Source organism: Colias philodice, chromosome 3 (genome assembly GCF_061535455.1).
Source record: "Colias philodice isolate Cphi_HAF_F1 chromosome 3, ilColPhil1 Martin Lab GWU primary, whole genome shotgun sequence".
NCBI classification, from domain to species: domain Eukaryota; kingdom Metazoa; phylum Arthropoda; class Insecta; order Lepidoptera; family Pieridae; genus Colias; species Colias philodice.
Window position 1 is genome coordinate 1,640,694 of NC_143088.1, and position 24,020 is coordinate 1,664,713.

General features: G+C 34.3%; 3 protein-coding genes and 1 long non-coding RNA gene across 12 annotated transcripts in view; 2 read left to right on the forward strand and 2 right to left on the reverse strand.

Moving 5' to 3' along the window:
- The window catches only part of LOC149489387 (uncharacterized), a 68,606-nt gene that overhangs the window by 28,074 nt on the left and 16,512 nt on the right, over positions 1-24,020 (reverse strand). The window lies entirely within an intron of this gene.
- On the reverse strand, positions 59-8,750 carry LOC149489391 (casein kinase II subunit beta-like). Of its 2 annotated transcripts, XR_016317906.1 has the most exons (7): positions 8,343-8,750; positions 6,304-6,406; positions 5,617-5,713; positions 4,859-4,950; positions 3,892-4,081; positions 2,390-3,551; positions 59-2,168 (listed from the first exon to the last, which is right to left on the reverse strand). XR_016317906.1 is itself a non-coding variant. In XM_089712522.1 (6 exons), the coding sequence occupies exons 1-6, from the start codon at positions 8,412-8,414 to the stop codon at positions 3,455-3,457; spliced, it is 651 nt and encodes a 216-aa protein (XP_089568648.1). In that variant the 5' UTR covers positions 8,415-8,750; the 3' UTR covers positions 2,375-3,454. The 2 variants fall into 2 exon arrangements, 1 of the variants encoding a protein (XP_089568648.1); XM_089712522.1 differs by lacking the exon at positions 59-2,168 and having other exon boundaries at positions 2,375-3,551.
- Positions 9,355-17,889, forward strand: LOC149489392 (casein kinase II subunit beta). Of its 5 annotated transcripts, none has more exons than XM_089712553.1 (8): positions 9,355-9,474; positions 9,613-9,778; positions 9,877-9,979; positions 11,693-11,792; positions 12,119-12,210; positions 13,109-13,298; positions 13,826-13,926; positions 17,745-17,889. In XM_089712553.1, the coding sequence occupies exons 2-8, from the start codon at positions 9,707-9,709 to the stop codon at positions 17,774-17,776; spliced, it is 690 nt and encodes a 229-aa protein (XP_089568679.1). In that variant the 5' UTR covers positions 9,355-9,474; positions 9,613-9,706; the 3' UTR covers positions 17,777-17,889. The 5 variants fall into 5 exon arrangements, with proteins under 5 accessions (XP_089568679.1, XP_089568659.1, XP_089568686.1 ...); XM_089712533.1 differs by having other exon boundaries at positions 9,358-9,474; positions 9,703-9,778; XM_089712544.1 differs by having other exon boundaries at positions 9,411-9,474; positions 9,559-9,778.
- pot (zona pellucida domain protein papillote) overlaps positions 19,069-24,020 on the forward strand; it is a 75,550-nt gene continuing 70,598 nt past the window's right edge. For 3 of the 4 annotated variants that reach the window (XM_089712653.1, XM_089712677.1, XM_089712669.1), the window contains exon 1: positions 19,069-19,242. The gene's annotated coding sequence lies outside the window, so the exon portion shown is untranslated. Of the gene's footprint in view, positions 19,243-19,352; positions 19,502-24,020 lie in introns of those variants that run through there. The other variant, XM_089712661.1, reaches the window with a different exon arrangement.

Genomic DNA, 24,020 nt, shown 5'->3' on the forward strand with positions numbered 1-24,020 from the left:
AGGGCATCATTTTTAACACGCTTATATTAGCTTCGTTTGTATGTAGGGGCATGACTCGAATTTGACCCACTCTTATCGGACAGAATTAATTCAAACGATCAAGTTTGGTGACAATATAATAATTTATAGTTCATAGAGCCATTTTAATAGGCAACATTTGACAGTTCAACAAAGTTCAACAACGTAGCCTAGTAACGACGACACAGAATAACATGATATTTCGTTTTGTTCAATGCACATTTGCTTCACTTTTTTCAATTACGATTACATATTTATAATAATAAAATAATGACCGATACAAGTAATTTTAAGATTTGACTTTACTGATAAACCATTCTAAACATAATAAACAATTTCTGATTTAAAGAACTGACGTCGCTACAATTTTGTCTCAATAAACCTTTTTTCTTTTTATATACCAGAGACGTTACTCTAAAAATCGAAATCTGACGTCTAGAATCGAATGCATTGATTACTTGTGAATAAAAATCATCATAAATGAACAAATGCGTTGTGTTTTTTTTTAATTATGTATTATACTTGTCTTATTTTGCTCCTTAAATTTACGAAAGAAAGTATATTACTGGAACAGGGATTCGCCTGAATTGACATGTGTGTCAAGTTCGATTGACAAATGTTTCAAGTCCGTATCGATTAATTCACTTTAATCGATGTTTTTAATCAGGTTACCTCTCTTCGAAGATAAAATTCATAGACGTCAAATGTTGCCTATTAAATTGGCTCGACTATAATGAGTTTATCTCATTGTTCTGAATATAAAAAAAAAACAAATTCTATGTTCACTTGGTTCTATATTAAAGCGTGTTTTTAGTTTTTTAAACTTTATTTATATTTATTACTTATTATTACGTAACAAGTACATTAACGAAAAATGTCCGTAAACAAATGTTTTATGAAACTTTACAAAGGGCAAAGAAAACGAGAATATAAACATACGATACAAGTTTAAAAAAATAACAACTTGACTTATATCTCTGTATACCTATACTACATTTAAATTTTAGTACAATAATACCGAAATTTGTGTAAGTACTATATAAAAATATGTAAATATATTCTGGGTACTGCGTTTACTCATTTACTGTAACCTATAAAACCAAAATCTTAATATGATTCTAAATAAAAAAACCGTACTGTTTGAGCTGAATATGTAATTATTTAATATGATAGCATGTAGTTCTATATTCAGTATTTTTATATATTTATAACATTGAGGTATTATTACTACGTATAGAGAGGACACCACGAACAAAATCTTTGCGGCAAGCGCGGCCGCGGCGGTGCGGGGCGGCTAGTGAGTCATACACTTTTTAGATATTCTGCCTCTTATTACTTAAATTAAAACCAATCAATGTAACAAATCAATATTGTTTCTCTTATTAAAAAAATATGAATAAACTTATCAATTAAAACCAATCAATGTTACAAAAAAAAATATTGGTTTGAGACGATTGACTCGTGTTGCAAATAGTGTAGTAGCGATGTCCTCTCTAGTGCGTAGTACATAGTACCTCAATGATTTATAACGAAAAAAAAGGGAATGATATAAATTATATCATGCATATTTTTTACCGGAGTCTTAATAGAGATATCAATATTATTAAGAAGTATGGTATTTGAGATTTTTATATTCGAAATAAGATCCCCTTATAAATAAATGACAACATACTTTATGCATATATTGAACAACAGTCTTTGAAAATATGTGTAATAGAAAGTTGTCCATAATATCTCATGAATTATAATTCAGGATTTTCTTGGAAACTCATAACAACAGAAATGACAAAACTAAACTAAATGTTAGCTTCCAAGACTCATATTTGCTTCTTTATTTACTGTAAAAACAGGAAGAACAATGCAAGCAAGATGGCATGCTATGCAACATTTTTTACATAGTATAAAGAAAGAAGTAGGCCAACTGCCGGCATTTAAGCCCGGCAGTACACGGACTGCTCGAGCGGTCGGTCATTGACTGCTTGAGCTCTCGCTACAAACCGCGCAGTTGACGGCTTGAAGCGGTCGTGACTGTTCGAGCAGTCCGTGTACGGCAGTGAAGTGTTTAGTTCACCGCCAGGTCGCTGCTTCAAGCCGTCGGTCTCAGCTGCTTGAAGCGGTCCGTGTACGGCCGCCCTAAGAGCGTATACGCACTTTGCGGGTAGCCGCATTGCGGGTAGCCGTCCGGCTGACCGCAAGCAGCAATTATGTACGTAATATTCATTTCTATGCGCACTGTGCGGTCTGCGGTAGCCGCATCGCAGTGCGCATAGAAATGAATATTACGTACATAACTGTGCTTGCGGTCAGCCGGACGGCTACCCGCAATGCGGCTACCCGCATAGTGCGTATACGCTCTAAGAGCGCACGGTACCTTAACTCGCGAGGCGCAGCGTTGTCACTTGTCACGTTGATATTTTAAATAATTGTACAAACAAATACCGACCGCTCACAGCGCGATGTACCTTTGTTAGAAGATAACTTACGTTTCTCTTTATACTATGATTTTATCTGTTTCTAATTAATTCATACTTATATTTTACTTTTACGTTCATCCCTACACACCAAAGTACGCAATAAAATTGCCAAAAGACCCATCTGTGTGTGAGAACAACAAATCAATTGGACAAGTAAATAATACCTAAAAATATGTACTATAACCAATAATAATTTATTAACTACATGAGGCTAATTCGAGAGTTCGCTCCACATTATTAACTAACTGCCCGTATTTAATAATTTTATTTAGTTTATCTAAAAAGACTTTCTAGAAGATCTTTTCTTACAAAATAAAAGAATTATTGCTTTATGTATCCAGGTAACAATTGGTCCAATTTTTTAAATTATTCTTACAACAAAGTATCTTAGTAATCTCATTTTTACATGAAAACTTGAAGCAAAACTTCTTATAATTGATGATGATGTGATTTAAACAAAAAAAATGTATGCGTGTACTAGTGTACACACGTAAGAAGTGAAACTTTTTTATGACCTTATTTTTCAAAAAATAATTTACTACTTATATGCAACTTTACAGAAATACGTCGAATCACGCGTGGTAGGGATAAGAAAAAGATGGCGCGTAACGGAAAATTGTCACGCGTAACGAAAAAATGTTACAATCAATTTTTTTCCAACCCCGATAAAGAAGTTTCACTTCAAAAAAAATCTGAAACTGTATTCATCAGACCAACAGCAAGACATTCGTTTGAAAACGATATGAACAATTTGACTCGTCACAAAAGTCCAATTCTTAAAAAAAAATCGTTCCATTTGGCGAATAGCTTCTGGAAGATTCTATATAAAATAAGGACGAAAACGAAGTAACAGTTCAAACATCGTTTTAAAAATATTCCAACGTTTCTTTCAAATTTATAACTTTCCATTTGACAGTTAGCTTCTAGAAATGTTCGAGAAGGCACGGCCTTCATTCTTTGCATTAATTTTTTTTACCCTTCACCGAGCGGTCGGGCCTCTTGGCGGCCGCTTCTAGTTGAATTTCGTACGCTCGTGGGTGGATCTCGAAACCGTATAATCTGAAATCAAAAAATAACATAATTTTTAATTTTAATAACAAGTAAAATGCAGAGAATGAAAAAAAAAACATTGCATTGTGAGTTAGTATTTTGTAGTGTACACACTAGTGAGTTGCTCTGTGAGTTAGTGGTTTGTAGTGTACACTAGTGAGTTGTTCTGTGAGTTAGTGGTTAGTAGTGTACACTATTGAGTTGCACTATGAGTTTGTAGTTTGTAGTGTACACTAGTGAGTTGCACTGTGAGTTAGTGGTTTATAGCGTACACTAGTGAGATGCACTGTGAGTTAGGTGTAGTATTACTATGAGTAAATTTAACTAGTGTCGTGTATGTGCGTATTACCTAGGCACAAATCGGGATGTGGGCCGTTGCGGCCTATATTCCGGATGCACTAAGAAAACCATGTGCGGGAAGCCGGTGCCGAAGTAAGCGCCGTCCGTGTGGTCGAAACGTGACGCTCTTGGCGTGTACACGTCCATACACCGCGGACAGTACATCTTCACCATCGCTTCAGCGGGTATGTCTGAGAGACCTGAAGCATGCATGGCGAATTGCAATGTGAATACAATATGTATGTTGCAGTCATCCGGTTGAATCGGTATTTGATTGAATGACTAGCGTGTTCATTTAATTTAATGATAAAATTTTAGTAAGTATATTAAGGGCCCTTAGTAGGTGAAAACGGAAAAATGGACTGTTTTCTATGAGCTATAATTGAAAATATTGAAGTTTTTTCGCACTGAAATTTCTAATATGTATTACAGAACGTATGTGTGATGGGATGACTGTTTCCAAAACACGATTGGAAAAATTTTGCTCGATAAAAAAAAATCCTGAAGTTACCTCTAAAATATCATATAAATTCTCATTACAACTGTATTTTACGATAATAATTCGTATAAAATCACAAATACATAGGTATTTACCTTCTCGATTTCGTGACTGTTTTAGATTTAGAAAATACTAAATATTTTCAATCACTTTTTGATAAAAATGTGAATGGCGCTTACGATTTTCAGTTTCGAGCACGTTGATTCCATACTAAACGCGGACCCCCTCACCGCTTACCTCAGGCCCGAATAGCTGAATTTTCGCTGACCGCTTAACCCCCCTTAAGAACATAGATAACATTTCAAACCCCATTTAAGTATTGCATGGAACTACTTGCGCTATACCAATGGTGCAGGTTTGTATTTGCTTTTGATTTTGTATTTATTTTGAAATGGACGATGGGCGATTGTCATGCTCCATCTGCCTTTTATTTTATAATCTAAGATTAAGAACTATAAGTAGATTAAATTTGACTTACCAATGGGAAGCACAGCCTGATTCTCACAATGCACTCTCGGACAATAACCAAAGTCGCCATTTTTAAACTTTTCTAACATTTGACCAATGCCTCTGAAATCAAGCAAGGACATTCAGTGTTTTATTTTTGTTAGAAATTAACGCATTTCAAACATGGTTTATTTCAACGTGATAAATATAAAATCAAATATATAAAATGCCTTAATAACAAATTTTTTTCCATGACTTGTGTACAAATGTTTTTGCCAAACTGGGACAATGTCTAGCCTAGACTTGTCTCAATAGATCCGTTGTTTTTTAGGCACATAAAACTAAAAACTGGAATTTAGATTGCTCAGGCTTACAGGTGGCAGAGAAGCTAAACATTTCCCCAGTTAAGAAAAGGACATTAGCTGGTACTATATATAGTCGGATTTTTAATTAGACGAAGCAATCTAACAAGCAACAGCAACAGCAGCTAATGTCACTTTGTAAAATAATGTTGCCATATTTAAAGTAATAGTGAGGAATTCAGTCCTCATTCAATCAGATGAATGAACAATAAGTGTGAATAGTTCATCATTTCAAACCATTAAATAACATTATTTCTAATTATAATATACAAGCTGATTTTCAATCATTCACTTTGTGATGGTATTTTTATTTCACCAAAAACTGACAACACAGTAAATGTCAGTTTACTTCGCTTAATTAAAAATGTGATTAAAGGTATAAATTCTTATTTGTAAAATGAATCAAATTCGTTTGGCCATAGCTTACCTGTTTGTTAATATATAACGGGCATGTATTAATCCATATAACAATTCAGATGCTTGTTCTAACAGATCTGGTTGGAGCACGGTGTCTATATCGTCATCTAAAACATTTCAACAGTATGTTTGTCATGAACCACAGGACAATTCTTTGGCATATCTATACTAATATTATAAAGCTGAAGAGCTTGTTTGTTTGAACGCGCTAATCTCGGGAACTACTGGTCCGATTTGACAAATTCTTTCGGTGTTAGATAGCCCATTTATCGAGGAAGGTTAAAGGCTATATATCCTCACTCTACGACCAACAGGAGTGGAGCCACGGGGGTGAAATCGCGCGGAGCAGCTAGTTATGATATATGCAGTTACATATTTTGTAAAACTATAATGTAATACTGACATGATTTTGAAAAGAGCAACTATGGAGTTTCTTGCCAGTTCTTCTCCATGGATACTGCTTTCTGAATTGGTGGTAAATACTAAAAATATGTTATGACAATTCAAGTGCTTCTAGAAATTTAATTGAATAGATAAATGTTTGAGTTTGTTGGAGTTGTCATTTGAGTAAAAAAAAACATATTCTTTAACAAGTCTGCAATCTATAGTCTATCCAAAATTGAAGGCCTAAGACTGGTAGCTAGAGTATTTTTTTGTATGTGTCTATTTTAATAAAAGATTTAGAGATTACACTCACCCGGCTCTGCATCTAATAATGTATCCAGGGCATGTGAATAATGTGGTACTAGTTCGTTAAGGCCTGTCAAATTGAACTTATCATTTATGTAGTCTTCATCCACCTGAAATCAGACAATACCCACATTAATAATATATACTTTTTTGTAATTTATTTATTTAAAGAGGTGCACACCACAGCTGACAAATTTGACTGATTATTCACAAATTTAGGGCCGATTTTTCAATGCTTGGTTAAAACTTATCCGTCCAATAAAGTATTACACAATAAAATTAAAATGTCACATAAACTGTCAAATACGGGCAATTAGAATACGTTTTTAAAATGGTAGTTTTATACATTATTCGACAAATAAGTTTTAACCAAGGATTGAAAAATTAGCCCTTAATCATGTTGCGGTAAAATGCCAATAAAATTGTATGCACACAGCACAGTTGAGACAAAAAAAAATTATAAAAATTACATTATCTAGCACAATTGATAGATCAAGTGAAATATTTTTTTAAATACATGTCATAAAATAAATTGAAGGTATTTCTTTAGAAATTTGCGGCACGAATTAAGGGGGGGGAGGGGAGGGAAAGGGAGGGGGGAGGTAAGGGGAGACCCCCTATAAAGTGGGGGGGTGAGGAAACCCCCCCTTCTATTTTTTTTTAATTTTTTTGAGATTATATTTATACTAGCTTACCGCCCGCGGCTTCGCCCGCTTTGACTTAAACCTAATAAATTATATACTAAAACCTTCCTCTTGAATCACTCTATCTATTAAAAAAAACCGCATCAAAATCCGTTGCGTAGTTTGAAAGATTTAAGCATACAAAGGGACATAAGGATAGAGAAAGTGACTTTGTTTTATACTATGTAGTGATGTAGTTAGAAATATAACGAAGATTATGGGCTTTCTTGACTGCTCCGGCGCTGCAGAACGTGGCGCTTGCCCCCGTGTACCTCGTTGCAGGCAGGAGTCTTCACTCGCCTTCATAGCTTCGGCTTTTTGGTCGCCTTTGGCGACCAGCCTCAGCCACTCCGGCTCGCTTGACTCTGCCTGCTCCTCAGCACACGCGGGCGCCACGCTCCTCCGCGCCTCCGACTTTTTTAATACACTCTAGTGTATGACAGACAAGTACCACGTGGAATCGGGGTGGACAGATTCGTTTCTGTGATTAACAATTTGTATGCAATATACATACAATAAAAACATTTTTTTTAAATAATTATTTATTCAAATCTTGTATACGTCATGTTTGATACAATTTACAATGGCAATGAATGGATCCATTTTATTTTTTTCCACCCATCGTCTCCACATACTCTTTATTATCACCGAAGTTTGCTGGGTGGTTATAACTAGTTATCTTTTTTAAAAAATCTTTTTACAACATGCCACTGGGACTCAAATGGGTCAGAGGCAACAAATGGGTTGTCTGGGTCTGAGTGATTACCTTTTTTATGAACATACCCATATTGCCCCAAACAATCATATGCTCGCCAATTATAATCCGTATGAATTCTTGTCCCCTCAGCAACATGCTTTTGAATGAACTATGGTTTTTAATATGTACATTAAGACATTTGTTATCTCTTTCAAACACAATTCTTGTAGTTTTGTCAATGTAACTCAAACAATTTTGAACATAATCTCAAAAATTTAAAAAAAGATTTCTCTGTAATTACACGTTTCCGCACGAAAAGCCGCTAATGTATGTTTCGGGGCATCATTACCGATCGATAAAAATTAAAATCGCGCCGAAATTCGTGCCGCACGTTTCTAAAGTCAACCCAAATTGAATCTAAATCATAGTACAAATAAATATCACATAAATATAGCTACCTACATTTCATTATATATTTCATAAATACCTACATTTCATTAAAAAACACAAAATAAAATTCATTACATTCCATCACAGTATAGCAATAAATTATTATGTCTAAAAAACAGTAAAGTATCTAAGAACTATGGAAGTTAAGATTAAATTATCATAGAACTTGTAGATTTGACTTGAGCAATGAAGTAAGAGTAGAAAAAGTGTATTCACCTCACAGAAGAATTCATTCCCCCTGAGGCTACAAAACCAACTGATCCACGACGCCTCATCTGAGCTACTCATGTTGCTTAAAAAATATATTTGTTTACGAAACCTTCTGTAATGAATTCCGAATGTAACTCAGTATGGCCAATTATGAAGCATGCCTATGTTTTGATGAAAATATATTTCATGTGTAACCTTAAAAATCACTTCACTACACTGAATTAAGTAACATTTCTGTCTTAAAGCACGTAAATGGTGAATAAATTGTAATTATTAAGTCAACTATCACGCCTATTGGCTCTAAGAATATACAAAAAAATAATAATACAAAACTTAGAAATAAAATGGAAATAAATTGTTTTAATTTTGTAGTCCGTCCAACTCATGAACAACACAGGTCACAGACTACAGAGCACAGTGCTTCAAGAGTCAACGTCAAGTATGAAATGTCAATTATTGTGAATTGTCACAAATTCACAACAGCGGACTTGAGGTTGAGGCTTGAGGCCCACACAAAACCACAACATCCCAAAACTGCCCACCAAAACGTGCCCAAAACGTAGACAGAGAATATAAATAATATGAACAATGCACAGATTAGTAACTTATAGTACTTTGCATAGTAATTATTATTATTATGCGAATAACTGTGCGAATTACGAACTAGTTACGTACTCTGGAAATACGTCTGACTTAATGATTAAAAAAGTAGTTTGAATTAATATTCATCGAATATATTTTCAATTTTGGTGTTATTTCTTGTAATTGTTGTCAAAGTAGGACATTATTTTAATGGACTAGGTGGTTCTGATATTAACTTAAATTACGTATTAATTATATTAATATATTTATTTTATACAGGAAATTTGACCTATTGCTATTATTCCAATTCAAAATAAAAACTAAGTCAGCACTATAAAATATACGTTTAACCTTTATATTCCTGTCCAAAGAAAAGATTATTAAATTATTACTATTTTTAAAATGGTGATTTCAAAATTATTTTACTTTGAAATTTTACCATAGACAAGGAGCATGTAGATGAAACACGAACAAGCATCAAAATCAAAATAAATTTCTCCCTCATCCCGAGGTAGAATCTCCTCCCGTCAAGCGTGGCTAATCAAGGTACCAAAAGGTGAGGTTCTAGCGTAATATATGAAATTTATATGCATAAAACGCGTGTCAATCATATGAATTTCTTATCCATAGTTAGTTTTAGGCATCAATTAACGTAAAAAAGTTAAAACTTGGTGTTATATTTGTCAAAACATAGAAACGCTGCGAGCTCTACGCCTGCTGTTTTATTCAATTCTGATTGATGCCGAAACTTCAAGAAATTTAATAGAAACTTGTTATTTTTAAGAAAAATGAGCAGCTCGGAGGAGGTATCGTGGATTACATGGTTCTGCGGACTCAGAGGAAATGAATTCTTTTGCGAGGTATAGTCATAGATGATTTATCTTTTGTAGAGTAAATAAATGTATTTGCTAAAATGATTTCACATAAAAGTACATTATTAATATCTATTATTTTTTAGGTGGATGAGGACTATATAAGTGATAAATTCAACTTGACAGGCCTCAATGAACAAGTACCACATTATAGACAGGCCTTGGATATGATATTAGATTTAGAACCTGGTAAGAACAATTAAATGTACTATAGTTGATATTTTATGATGCTATTGAATGACACTTTCAATGTATTCATCATTTTTTATGATGGTTATACATTTATCTATTTAAATAAAACTCAAAGGTGACTGATATAATGATCTATCAACGCACAGCCCAAACCACTGGACGTATCGGGCTGAAATTTGGCATGCAGGTAGATGTTAGGACCTAAGCATCCGCTAAGAAAGGATTTCCCGAAATTCTTGCGGGAACGGGGAAAAAAGAGGATGCACATACAAAGTCGTGGGCGGAAGCTAGTTTGTCATAATATGCATTGAGTTTGTTGTACTGTTTTAACATACTAGATACCAAGTAAATATTTTATTCTCTTCTGTAGAATTTTCATTCCTCATTCCTTCCAGATAATAGGTAACAACAACTATTTACTTATATACTAGTGACCTGCCCTGGCTTCGCACAGGTGCAATGCCGATACTAAATACTCCCGAAATTTTTAAATCTGTAATCTCTTCGAAAATATTCATTGAAATGATATGCTTTTATAGTTTGTTAGAGACCTTTTCAATATGTGCAATATTCTCATAAATCTCGTAGGGTTCAGCCTGCATTTGCAATGTAATCGGAAAAAATGTAATTATTTACAATATCTCATTAGAAATGGCATTAACAATCACTATTAGAGCAGGCTCCAAGGAGATGTTCTTTTGCAAAAATAGCGGACCTAAATCTGACTTCTGATATATTATATTGTATAGGTCCCAGACATCCTATAGACAGATGTTGCCAACCAGTTTTGTGGTCCCCCTGCCCGCACCCCGGTAATTAAATATGGCATACAAAGAAAAAAATAAAAATTTCCAAAACATGCCGTGTGGGGTATCAAATGAAAGAGCTTATTGAGTAGATCACGAATATATAGCATACTATATACATTTCTTACACTTTCTCTAAGATTTTTTAGAAAATTTACGAAAATGGTCCATTTTTGAGTTAACTTTAAACCACTATAGATTGAAAACTCATGAATATATTTTTTAAATTATTATTTTAAATAATTAACAATAGTCCATTGTTTATGATTCAATAGTTCGTAATATAATATAAGTGAGCTATGTGCTGGATTTGATGAAAATAACTATATACTATATGAACTTGAAAATATACTCGCCATCTTTGAATGCTCCCCCCACTCCCCCATGCAACTATTTCACTGTACGAAATATTGAATCGTAAACAATGGACTATTGTTAATTATTTAAAATAATAATTTAAAAAATATATTCATGAGTTTTCAGTGTTTGTTGAGTGAGTTCTATAGTGGTTTAAAGTTAACTCAAAAATGGACCATTTTCGTAAATTTTCTAAAAAATCTTAGAGAAAGTGTAAGAAATGTATATAGTATGCTATATATTCGTGATCTACTCAATAAGCTCTTTCATTTGATACCCCACACGGCATGTTTTGGAAATTTTTATTTTTTTCTTTGTATGCCATATTTAATTACCGGGGTGCGGGCAGGGGGACCACAAAACTGGTTGGCAACATCTGTCTATAGGATGTCTGGGATCTATACAATAATATATATCAGAAGTCAGATTTAGGTCCGCGATTTTTGCAAACGAAACTCCACTGAGAGTCCGGTCTATATAAAAAACAGCTCAATTTCTAATTATTCATTTGTCACTGTATACAACATTAATTTGTGAATATTTTTAGATGATGGATTGGAAGAAAACCCAAATCAATCGGAGCTTGTTGAGCAAGCCTCTGAAATGCTGTATGGATTAATACATGCCAGATATATTTTAACTAGCAGGTAATGAACTAAGATCAAATCTATGGAAGATTTTAGAGCAGCTAGCACGGGCTGCTTGAGCAGTTAATGACTGAGCTTGAGCTGTCGGTTTTTGACTGCTCGGGCTGTTGACGGCTTGAAGCAGTCGCGACTGCTCGAGCAGTCATGTGTATGGCAGTGAATGAATGTCTAGTTCACCGCGCGTTGCGGATTCAAGCAGTCAGTCTCAGTATGGTGACTTTTAGACTTAATCTATGTGTATATACTGACTTCTTCCTTTTGCATTTTTGATTCAAATTAAGAAATTAAAGAAGGCTCTAATATCTTCAAAATTGTTTCTCTTTCAGAGGAATTGGTCAAATGCTAGAGAAGTTCCAAACTGGTGACTTTGGTCACTGTCCAAGAGTGTACTGTGAATGTCAGCCTATGCTGCCTATTGGTAAGTTAAACTTAAAAGAAGTCCATATTTCTTCATATTATGTTTGATACTTTTATTTGTAGAATGTGTGCGGTGTGATTTTTGAAGTAGTTATGCCATATACCTGGTAAAAACTAGTAAAAGGAATCAGACTCTTAGATGCTCTTATGAATCATCATAATACATCAAAATTATTTAATATAGTTCAGACTCTAGTTTTTCTTGGAGAAGAGCCAGCTAGAAACTCAATTATCCATATTGCTTCTATAAACTGAGATATAACCTATCACATCTTTCAAGTCGGATCAAACCGCACACGGGGTTCGTCAAGATTCTCTATCTATTAAAAAAAAACTGCACCAAAATCCGTTTAGTAGATTTTAAGCTTTAAGCATACATAGAGACATAGATATAGGGACAGAGCGACAGTGTTTAATACTATGTATGTAGTAAAGTAAAGTGGACTGCCTCCTTGGTACAGTGGTTGACGCGTGAGCGTAGAACCGAGGGGTCCTGGGTTCGATTCCCGGTGGAGACGAAGAAAAAAATAATGTCTCGGTCTGGCAGGACACACAAGGCTGATCACCTACTTGTCCCTAAAGAAAATCGATCAGTGAAACAGATGTATAATGCATCTGCCCCTTACCCTACTAGGGGACATGGGGATTCACTTACACTTATACATAGAGACATAGATATAGGGACAGAGCGACTGTGTTTAACACTATGTTACAGAATACATAATAGTAGCTAAACGCTACAAAACGCGAATTTTTTTTTTACGCTAGTCACAAATGTGCCAACCATAAAGCGTTAACACACACATTTGCAGTCTCTACAGTGTGACTGTCAAAACGATAATTTTGTATGGAGTGTCCGGGGTGTGACTATGTAGTGATATAAAGTTCTTACCTCGCAGGATTGTCAGACGTGCCCGGTGAGGCGATGGTAAAGCTGTACTGCCCGCGGTGTATGGACGTGTACACGCCAAAGTCGTCTCGTCACCATCATACAGACGGCGCTTACTTCGGCACCGGCTTCCCGCACATGGTGTTCATGGTGCACCCCGACTATAGACCCCACCGGCCTACGTCGCAGTTTGTGCCCAGGTAATTCTCGATACTAGAGTATAGTGTATTGGGGGAATTTTATCCAGTAATCTGACCATTCCAATAATCTGGCACATTTCGGTTTTGAACAGTGCTGGATTAGTGAGATTTCACTGTAAACCGACCCGTCATGCTTCGCATCAGTTGTTAGACTTGGAATTAATTATCGAAATTCACACAAAGCCATAGATAATTTTATCTGGATTTTAGAAGTAAAATATTTGACTGTGACTATCGTGTAATTAATTGAAATTAATTTTTTAAATTTGCTATTTTATGGGATTCAAATGTTTTATAAATGTATATTTTTTAAAGATTAGAAAAAATATGTAAGTAATAATTATGTCTCCCTTAGACATATAAAATTAAAAGAGAGAATAAATTCGATTGCTCCGGCGGTTCGAATCCCGTCTCGTGCACGAATTTTTTCTATTCTTTGAAAATTTATATTAAAAAATATATATGAATTTATTCCATTCTCTCGGTTTTATATGACTTCATATTGATTCCTGTTTAATTGTTTACAGGCTATACGGCTTCAAGATCCACCCGCTGGCCTATCAGATCCAACTGCAAGCGGCCGCTGGACTCAAGCGCTCGTCCCTGCGTACTCTCTCGTATAACAACGGTAAACGCTAGTACACACACCTAGCGATAATGAAGCTAATAAAGCTAAATAATAACGAGGAATGTTTTATTGTTTAAATCTGAAGGAAAAACTAGTTTTTTGACGGTTCGTTGTTGCGCTCGATTCGAATAGTTCAATGCTATAGTATGTAGAAGATTGTCTATGGTTGGTGTCGCTCTTTCGCTCTTATGTTTGCGTCGTAAGAGCGAATGAGACGGATTGATGTTTATGTGGGAATAAAGTTCGGTTATGTTTTGGTGGATATACATCACGATTCACGATATTGCAGTTTCGTAGATTTTTTTTATGGCAATGAAGTTCTTTTTGTTTTCTATTTCTATAAATCTTATAATAATAAAAATATTTTAATTCAATAATTATGTTTCTAAACGTTACTTACCCCTAAAATATTGAAATAATAAACTAATCATTCATTATTTACATCGTATGACTTGTGTCCTAAAAATCCTAATCAGTTTTGCCTGTAGAATTTATCTCTTGAACTCTTGAATGATCAACAAAAGGTACACACCATAGAAATCTAAATAACAAGATACATAGAAGTGCTATAATGTCATAATTCGTATGAAAACCGCTGTCGCCAAAATCAACACATTCAAACCGAAAGCTAAACAGTACACACAAGTAAACTATGCCTTTTATTGGACAGCTTGATTTTAGTGAAAACTAACTTATCTATTAAATTAAGCTTTTGAATATGTATCCTAACGCACGAATTTACGGTTTATTTTAGAATAACATCCCTAAGTATATGAGACTTTTTGCTCCAATACGAACAAACGTGATAATTAGAATGGTCGACTGTGTCATTCATTGTTATTTCGATTACTATGGTGACACTCGTAATACTTGTAAATATTCTATAATTTTAAGAAAAAACGGCATTATTTCTAAAAAAAAATATTTTCCGATGAAATATTATTCCTTTATAAGTATAATTACAACTTGTGGAAGAATTTCCGCAATGGGAATTGCTGAAACACACCATGTATACACTCATACGTCTCCAGAGCAACTGAACAGTGACGAATGCACTGGTGATGTGCAAATCACCTGAGTGGCGACAAGGTCACGCACGCTTACGACTTCTAGTGTCTTGTTATTTAGATTTCTATGGTACACACGGATATATCCAAGTTTTATTAATTGCAATACTTCCTGAAATCTACATAAAAGGGAACTGTATCTTTGACACGATGCCGTAATACACGCTCTTATTATGTTCACTTCGAGATCCGAATTAACATCAACCTTCACCTTTGATTATACTGAAAATAGCAGCACTTTGATAGGCAAGTTGTCATAGGCATTTTGTTCATAAATGATATTTGATAAAAACTAATAAAATCGTTTTAAAAGACATAGTCCTTCACTGGCCCACTGTTGAAGCCTTCACGCGCTATTTACTGTAGTTTTAAATCAATGGTGCACATCTAAATGACCCTCTTCACAATGGGCAGCGTTGGCCCAACAAATGATCGTCGATGATTGCCGCCGTTACGGCGATTATGAATAAACATGATGGCGGATCATAGACATTTAGGCCCTCTTCACTATCGTGATTGCCTCTACTCGCCTAACGCTTGTGAATAGGGCCCATTAGGAATTTGCAGATTCATTTTACTACAGGCGAATAAAGTTGGAACTACCCTCAGTAGAATGAGTTTAGTTAGAGTAATATTTCATCCATTCTAGTTTTGATTTAAGTTTAGTGTCATTTTGCTTAAATCGCGTGCTCATCGGGATACCGCTCTAATTGAATAGGCCTTTATGTCTGAATAACGCATGATTCAGTATACATAATATGTTTGAAATTTTTGTGTGTGTATGTTTAGTTATGGCTGCAATATAATTGTTTTAATGAAATTATACAAGAGTCGAAGTTATTGATTTTAAAGTTAAGCCGCATCGATTAATTAGGTTAGGAATAATAAAAACTAAATGACGACAAAATTTTCCATATAGATTAGGGGTAATTTTCTTTTATTTAATTGCTTTTTAAGTCGATATTAACGTACCATTACAGATGAATTTGAAGTGTTTTTGAGTCGTTTTTATAGCAGATAGTAAAAATTTTAATATTTGGCGTTTGAGGCTAAACGGTGTTTTAGGTTATGAATTCAAAGTTTTTGACATAAATTCACGTTTTAAAACTTGATAATGCACTTCGATAATATATCATATTACATCTTAAATTTTTACATAGATGGTGTAATTTTTATACCCGTAAAATATAAGTTACATATATTAGTATTATAAAGCAAATTTTTTTTTTCTTTGTCTCTCTCAAAGAAAGCATTTGTTTAAGGGCGACAATTTTTACGTTAATGTACTGGTTACGTATTGATAAATAAAAATAATACTAGAAATATGGTCTTTTTTAATTTAACCAAAATCCTGCATGCTTTCCTTGGGTAAAATATTAATATTGGGGATAAGGTTTTCAAATTGTCGCATCTATTACACTTGTATTATTACTATATTAAATTATTGTAAACAGAAATTCGCTTAGGGCAAAGAATTTGGCATATTTTATTGGACTTTAATCCATCAGTCCTCGGAATCACAGACACAATAGAAAATCTATTGTGTCGCGCCCCGATCGGGGCTTACGGTGGTCAATGGGTTAATATTTTGTAATACGAATATAGCTGTTTACGTTACAGAGAATACTAATTAAATTTGATTTAATTTAATTTTATTAGGCTGTGTTTCCACAAGAGATGTGCGATTCATTTAGCGTTTGAAGCGATACTATTGGTTCTTTACAAGTACATTCCTCGCTATACATTCTCGCACATCTCTGATGGAAACGCAGCCAAAAGGAATCATAGCTATGACAATATAATAATTAATAATATTTACCTTCATAAAATTTAGGAAGTCTTGATTTTTGATCATGGCGGCTTACACACGTGCAATGTGCACTCCTAACTTCATCATTTTGAATTAATATGTAGTAATGATAAAGTAGCAGTAATAGTAGATGTTTATAAAAATAATCACGCTTGTAACAATCACAGCTATGCCATTATCCACTTATATTATAAAAGAAAACCAAGTTCAGTATTTGCTGAGAATCCACGCTCGCAGCGCTGATTTTCAGCCTGTACACATATTGAACACACTAAACATATTGAAATAGGTTTTGAGCCCACCGACATGCTTAATAATCTTTACTTATAAAGCTGAGGAGTTTGTGTGTTTGCTTGAACGCGTTAATCTCAGAAACCACTGGTCCGATTTGAAAAATTATTTCGCTGTAGATAGTCCATGTATCAAAGAAGACTATAGGCTATATATCATCACGCTTAGACCTATAGGAGCAAAGTAATGCGCGTAAAACCGCGGGGTATAGCAAGTTTATGTAAATTTTAATATTAAAATTCTTCGCAACATTTAAATTTAGTAATTTAGAAAATCACTGAACGGATTTTGATTATACCTACTTCGCAATGATGTGGTACAAAAGCTCCACTAGAAAAACACATGAGCTATAGATTTCGCCCGCTGGTTCGCCTGTGAGGGAAACCGCGCGATGGCGCTAGTCGTTTAATTTTTATATTGAAGAAACCGCTGCGTTTTGCTATTCCTATCCAAAATTTTTGAGTATTTGATAGTTATGTTATGGTTTATAATATAAAGTAGTATTTTTCAATTACTTACTCAAAATTAAAATAAAAATTGATAAAGAAAATATTTTTTTGTTCTGTGAATAAAAAAAAAAAATGATTAGGTACTAATAGTACTGGTATATTATTTTATTATCTGTGCTAACAGTGTCTTGTTTGCTGCAGAGACGAAGACGGCAGCAAACCTCCCCAAATGAATAACGTTATCAAGAAAACAACGGTAACGCTAGCAAAGAACAATAATTAACATTTATTGAAGTTAGTTTTTAATGAGATTGTTTTTTAATTGGAATAAAGTTATTTATGTTTATTTTGGGTTGTTAATGTTGATCCTTAGTTTCAATTTTTGTGAACGTTATTACGGACCGTAGTATAATTTTGAAAAATATCTTTAGTAGGTATATTATGTATAATGAATCGCTAAATGTTTCGCTAAGCGCAAATCCCGATAACAGCTGAACCGATTTCGAACGTTCTTTTTTTATAATATTCCTTGAAGTACGAGGAAATGGTTGATGGTTCATAGAGAGAGAAAAAGTAAAATGGCTAGGGTTGACTGCTAGTTGATAATATTAAAAGTAGAGCTGGCTTATGATACGAGATTTATCACAGAAAAAATTTTGTGTGGTTTTATGAAACCACGGTAAAAGTGAAACTTAGGCACAAAATTATCGTATTTGTACGATAATTATCGTACGGTTCGACCGTCACGCGACATGCGCTACACAGACCAAAAGTTTGAGAATTGAGACGATGTAATAAAAGTTTCACTTTAATTATAAAAATGAAAAGCAGTTGTGTATAGTAAGACTTATTGAACTTTTTATTTTTCTTATTTTTTTTAAAGTTGAGAAAAAAGCTATAAACTTAAGAGAGTATCGGTTTACAGATGTCATTTTTCATAAGAATTCGGAAGAAACTTACCTATCTCTTATTTCATTCAGTAAACCTACAACCCTACAAATATTCTATGCCGTGGTTTATGAGTCAGAAGATAATTAATAATTATTATAAGGCTTTCTAAAGGGAACTCTACCTTCAGACAATCTAACATGGATGTAACAGCAATGCAACAGCAGATTTTAGCGAGGATAAGGTCATTGTGGATGAAGAATTGAAGGAAATGAAGATGAGTTAGAGAAAGTAAGTAACTTATGTACTATTTTCTTGTAGCATATAGAGCAACAGTAGTTTGACCAGTTCAAAATTAGTTAGGAAAAATAAACTTCCCGATATCTGAAATCTGGATTCCTTTCTCAAATATCGATCACACTACAACAGCAAATATTTGCTTTTCTCAGACTTCGTGTAACTGTGAAAAAAGCTCACCGCTCTACACTCCGCTCTATTTATTTGGTATTAAAAGTATTGGCAAATCTGGTGCTCTTTTATTTTTTTTGATAAATGTCATTTTCTCTATATGGAGTCACAAGGAAAAGAGGTTTTGGCCAGGCTTGTGGGCAGGAAGGTCATTACGTTCACTGCATAATCTTGTTCCATCGTCAGTCTGTGTCGAACCGTCAGCGCGCGCGCACGTCGCTCAGCGCCGCCAACTCCGCGCCTTACTGTCAACGTGCCGTTATAGTGTTTCATAATAGTTTTGTGATTGTTTATTTTTTAATTGCAACGCAATTTTGGACCCGAACATCAGACGACGAAAGAGGTTGGTTAACAGTTTATACGTATGATTTACAACATATTCTTGTGGGAACTAGCTTTGAACTGTAAATAGATAAATGTACCTATTCATTGATAAGTTTGCGTGCGTGTTCGCCAATAAGTCAATAGAAGGTTTTTCAAATGAAGGTTTTATTGTAAATAATATCAGAGTTGTTTGTTATGCATGAGCGCGCAATTAGATTCCTGTTAGAATAAACGATTCCGTTGTGAGATAGCTGCAGCTGTGTTGTAACAATACATAGGTAAGTTGTACTTTAGTCTATGATTGCAAAGTTCTATTTGCTGAGCGCAGTGTCGCGAGTTTTTCATCGGGAAAATGTCTGACTTGCGATCGACGTTTTTCATAAAGTTAATGATTTACAGACCAAGATATGTTTAGTTATATCTTATATACCTAATCAATTTGATTTAGAATGCAAATTGTAGCGAATTTTAATAGTTGGTAATCTACTAAATTATGAATACACTAGCGGTCCGTCCCGGCTTCGCGCGTGGTACATATTTCGCAATAAAAGGTAGCCTATGTTCTTTCTCAGGGTCTAAAGATTATCTGTGCCAAATTTCATCAAAATCGGTCCAGTATTTTATGCGTGAAAACCATTCATACATACAAACCTTTCCTCTTTATAATATTAGTATAGATTAGTATAGATAGAGCTTTTCCACCATCACTACATAGTATAAAACAAAGTCGTTAGTCGCTTTCTCTGTCCCGATGTCCCTATGTCCCTTTGTAGGTATGCTTAAATCTTTAAAACTACGCATCGGATTTTGATGCGGATTTTTTAATAGATACCTAGAGTGATTCAAGAGGAAGGTTTTAGTATATTATTTATTGGGTTTTAGACAAAGCGGGCGAAGCCGCGGGCGGTAAGCTAGTTGTGAATTGTGAAATAAACCAGTTCTAGAAAGGACTTGACTCGTGAATATCACTTAGGTACACTTGATGTGAGTGTACATTGGGATTGCCCAATATTGGTATGCTTGCATTGCGTAATGGTTGGCACAATCTATCAGAGGCCTTACTGATGGTTCTATTATTCAAATTAACCGACTGCACACAAAGGAGTCATGTTTTCAAGAGTATTTTTTAGTGGTTAAACATTGCGGCATAAAAAGGTTCAAGAAATTTTAATTCGTACAGCGAGAATTTTTGAACATCCTGTATGTATTATATTTAATATAAAATAATGTAAAATTTTTATGTGCTTAGGTAATATTATAATTGTGTAACGTAATAAATAATTTAAGGAAAAAAAAATATTATTCGCGCAGTTTCGACATTAGAAAATCATTTTCACTACAAATGAAAATAAATAATAAGACTCTCACACAAATAAATTTAAACGACTCTAGGAGTAAAAAACGTGTGATCTCAGACGTTATTAAGTGGTATTCGGATTAATTGCACAGATAATGATCATTTGGGCTTGAACAATAGCGCAGGATGTGAGCCTCTTATAACACGCGTTTTGTTAGACGATATTTTTAGGCGGGCAATTAAGAGGGACTATGGATGATCCATTGTAAATTGTTGACTAAAAGTTCTAATGCATTTTGGAAATAGAGTTGAGTATGTTACTTTTTAACGGGCTAAAGGGGGATTAAAATTTGTATGATCTTTAATTTTCTTGTCAGTAAACTTAAACTTTATAGTGATTATAAGTTACACATATTAAATACAACTTACATAAACATAATATGACAGATAATACATAAAATGTGCATAAAATACTATACAATCATAGATAATATAATTTTTTTGAAGTTTATTCTTTTTACGTTGAAGTGGGTATCAAGAAACTCGTATCTAATGTAACAACTTGTTCGAAACTCGAAACATTTAAGAAGAAAGTTATATTTTAATTATTATTACGTTGAAATGCTTATATCATATTATGTATAATGGTTTTCTTATCGTAACGTGCCAAGAATGTTTCTATTTTCAAATTCCACATTTTTTGAATAAACCGCCAAATATAAATTGTTGATCTGTGCAGTGGAGCATTTTAAATTATTTTAAGTTGTTCTGTTATGAAAGATAAATTGTTAATTTTTTAAGGGTTTGTGCACTTAAATTGTAATCACAGGAAACTAAAATTATAGGTAGAAATAAAATGAATTACTGTAAGTAGTCTGAATGCTTTTTACGTGAGGATTTGTAATTTGTGTTTTTAGAATAGGTAGATATATACCTACCTGTATGGAAGGTATTTGGTCTGCAATAATATGAAAAAAAAAATGTACGTGAGTAAAACCGTAGAACGAAACTAGTTAAGAATAATGTTAATGCCCCGCATGGAGGTGTTATAACACCCGCCACTAATATTCGGTAATCCTGAACATAACTCATCAGTTTACACTGCATTTAAAATTTACTGCTCCAATATTTAAAATACCTTTGTTAATACATTAATTTATGACCTAAGAATTTATTGTTAACGACATCGTTAAAAATAATTATAATAAGCTTGCCGGGAGTTCAAACTTGTAACCAACAAAATGTTGATATCACAAAGGTAGTTAAATTTCCTTTGATGGAAACTCAGCTTTATAGAATTTACCAAGGTATTTACTCATTTGACATTTGAGAGCGAGCGCGCACGAGCAACTTTGTCTCCGCAACTATTTTGTCTCCGCAACTATTTTGTCTCTCCTCCCATGGGCTAGTATGAAAGTGCGCGCACGTAGCGACGAAACTCCCGGGAGACTTTTTTGTCCGCGGGTTCGGATACAAGCCCGCGACGCAACTGTCGCCCTATCTATTGGTTTCAATGCACGGCGACAAAAATGTTGCCTGTCGGCGGCCGCCGGCCAGTTGCCGCGTTAACCGACGTAGCAATAATACGTATTTATGTCAACGTATTTATTCTCGTACACAGTAGTTTTTAACCGACTTCAAAAAAAAGGAAGAGGTTATCAATTCGGCCGGTATATTTTTTTATGTATGTACACCGATTACTCCGAGGTTTCTGAACCGGTTTACGTGATTCTTTTTTTTTTTTGATGCGGAATGGTGTGGAATTGGTCCTATAAATTTTATTCGGATAAGCCCAGTAGTTTTTATTTTATGAGCATTTTTGTCTGGTTTCGATGACTTAATTGAAATATAGCAAGTAACTTTGATTCATTTCCAGGTAACCGATTGAGCTGAAATTTTGTATACGCATGTAAATTGGATAGCGATGAAACATTTTTATGAGATAGAGCTGATTTGATGATGGAATCGGAAGGTGGCCATAGGAACTAATTAGTAATATATTGACTATTGACTCAACTTTATCGAGTTTGAGCTCGTTTAATTCTTGTTGAAAAATACACTAAAAAGTATTAAATAAAAACTACTTTACTTTTTACAATTACGATTACATATCTATACTAATATTATAAAGAGGAAATGTTTATAGATATGTATGGTTTTCAGTTTTCACGCATAAACTACTGAACCGATTACAATGAAATTTAGCACACATATAGAGGGTAAGTTGGATTAACACATAAGATAGGTTTTATCCCGGAAATCCCACGGGAATGGGAACTATGCGGGACAAGAGCACAGACCACAACCGTCTCTTCGAAAACCATGTTGATAAATGCAGAAAATTTTAAAGAAAAAGTTGCGTTGCTGTCGCTTTCGTGAGCGCTTCGTTCAAAACTTTGCGAGGAGACAGCGACAGAGACAAAATAGTTGCCGGGCAACTAAGTTGCTCGTGCGCGCTCGCTCTGACAACACAAAAGTTGCCGACTTTCCGGTTTGCTTTATGCTCTCTTGTTGTTTATGCAATCGTTAATCTGATACATAAAAAAATTAATTTAATACATTTATACTTAAATTATCTATGAATTATTCTTGATCAATAAAATATAATGTATAATTTATAGCTGACGTAGGTCGTATGCTAGCCATTAGGAACACCGTTTCTATCGAAATATCACATTAAGTACTTACAATGTAAAACGTTGGATAAAATCTGGAGTTCCTTATAGCTTTTAGATTTTACGGACCACATTTCCAAACGATTGTATACGGTATCGCGTTGCCATAGCAACGATAGTGCAACGCGCCATTTCGACAGGCATGCTTCTACATTATCGTAGGTACAGGGCCCGTTAATGGGTTCCTAGGCCATTCAGAAATTCTAAGTACACCTACCGTTCACAGGCCCGCGGTGGAATGCGCTTGTTCCGCCTCTCCTACGTTCGCGGTAAAATCACGGGTAAATGGCGGGAATTTGTGCGTTTGACGTATGATGGGAAATGAGAACGAATAGTATTCGAATTTGGAACCAAAGTTTAAATTTCTTTTTTTTTCAGTGGTTATATTATTGTAGTTATTATAACATCATTAAGCTGATTTCAACGAGTTCTTATAGTTCCAACCTTTCATCATATTTGGGAAAATGCTTAATAAAATCCTCATACTATATTTATGGTAGGCACGCTATTAATTTGAGAAGGCTTTTTCATTCTGTTTGGTTTATTTTTATATAGTCTTTGCACCTACTTATAAATTTCAAAACGATCTGTACCCACATTGATGCTCATAAAACAACCATTTCGTTGTGATTAACGAAACTAATTCTCTGAATAAGCTGACTGTAATGAGATTTTTGTTTTTTACCTTTTCTACCTTTGACTATCTTTTGTGTTCGCTTGATTGAGATGCAACTTAAGCTGTGGGCATCTTGACAAATCATTGTGTTGAGTTTTTATTGAAATTTAAATTTAAAAATCATGGTCTGTTGGTTGGTACTTTTCACT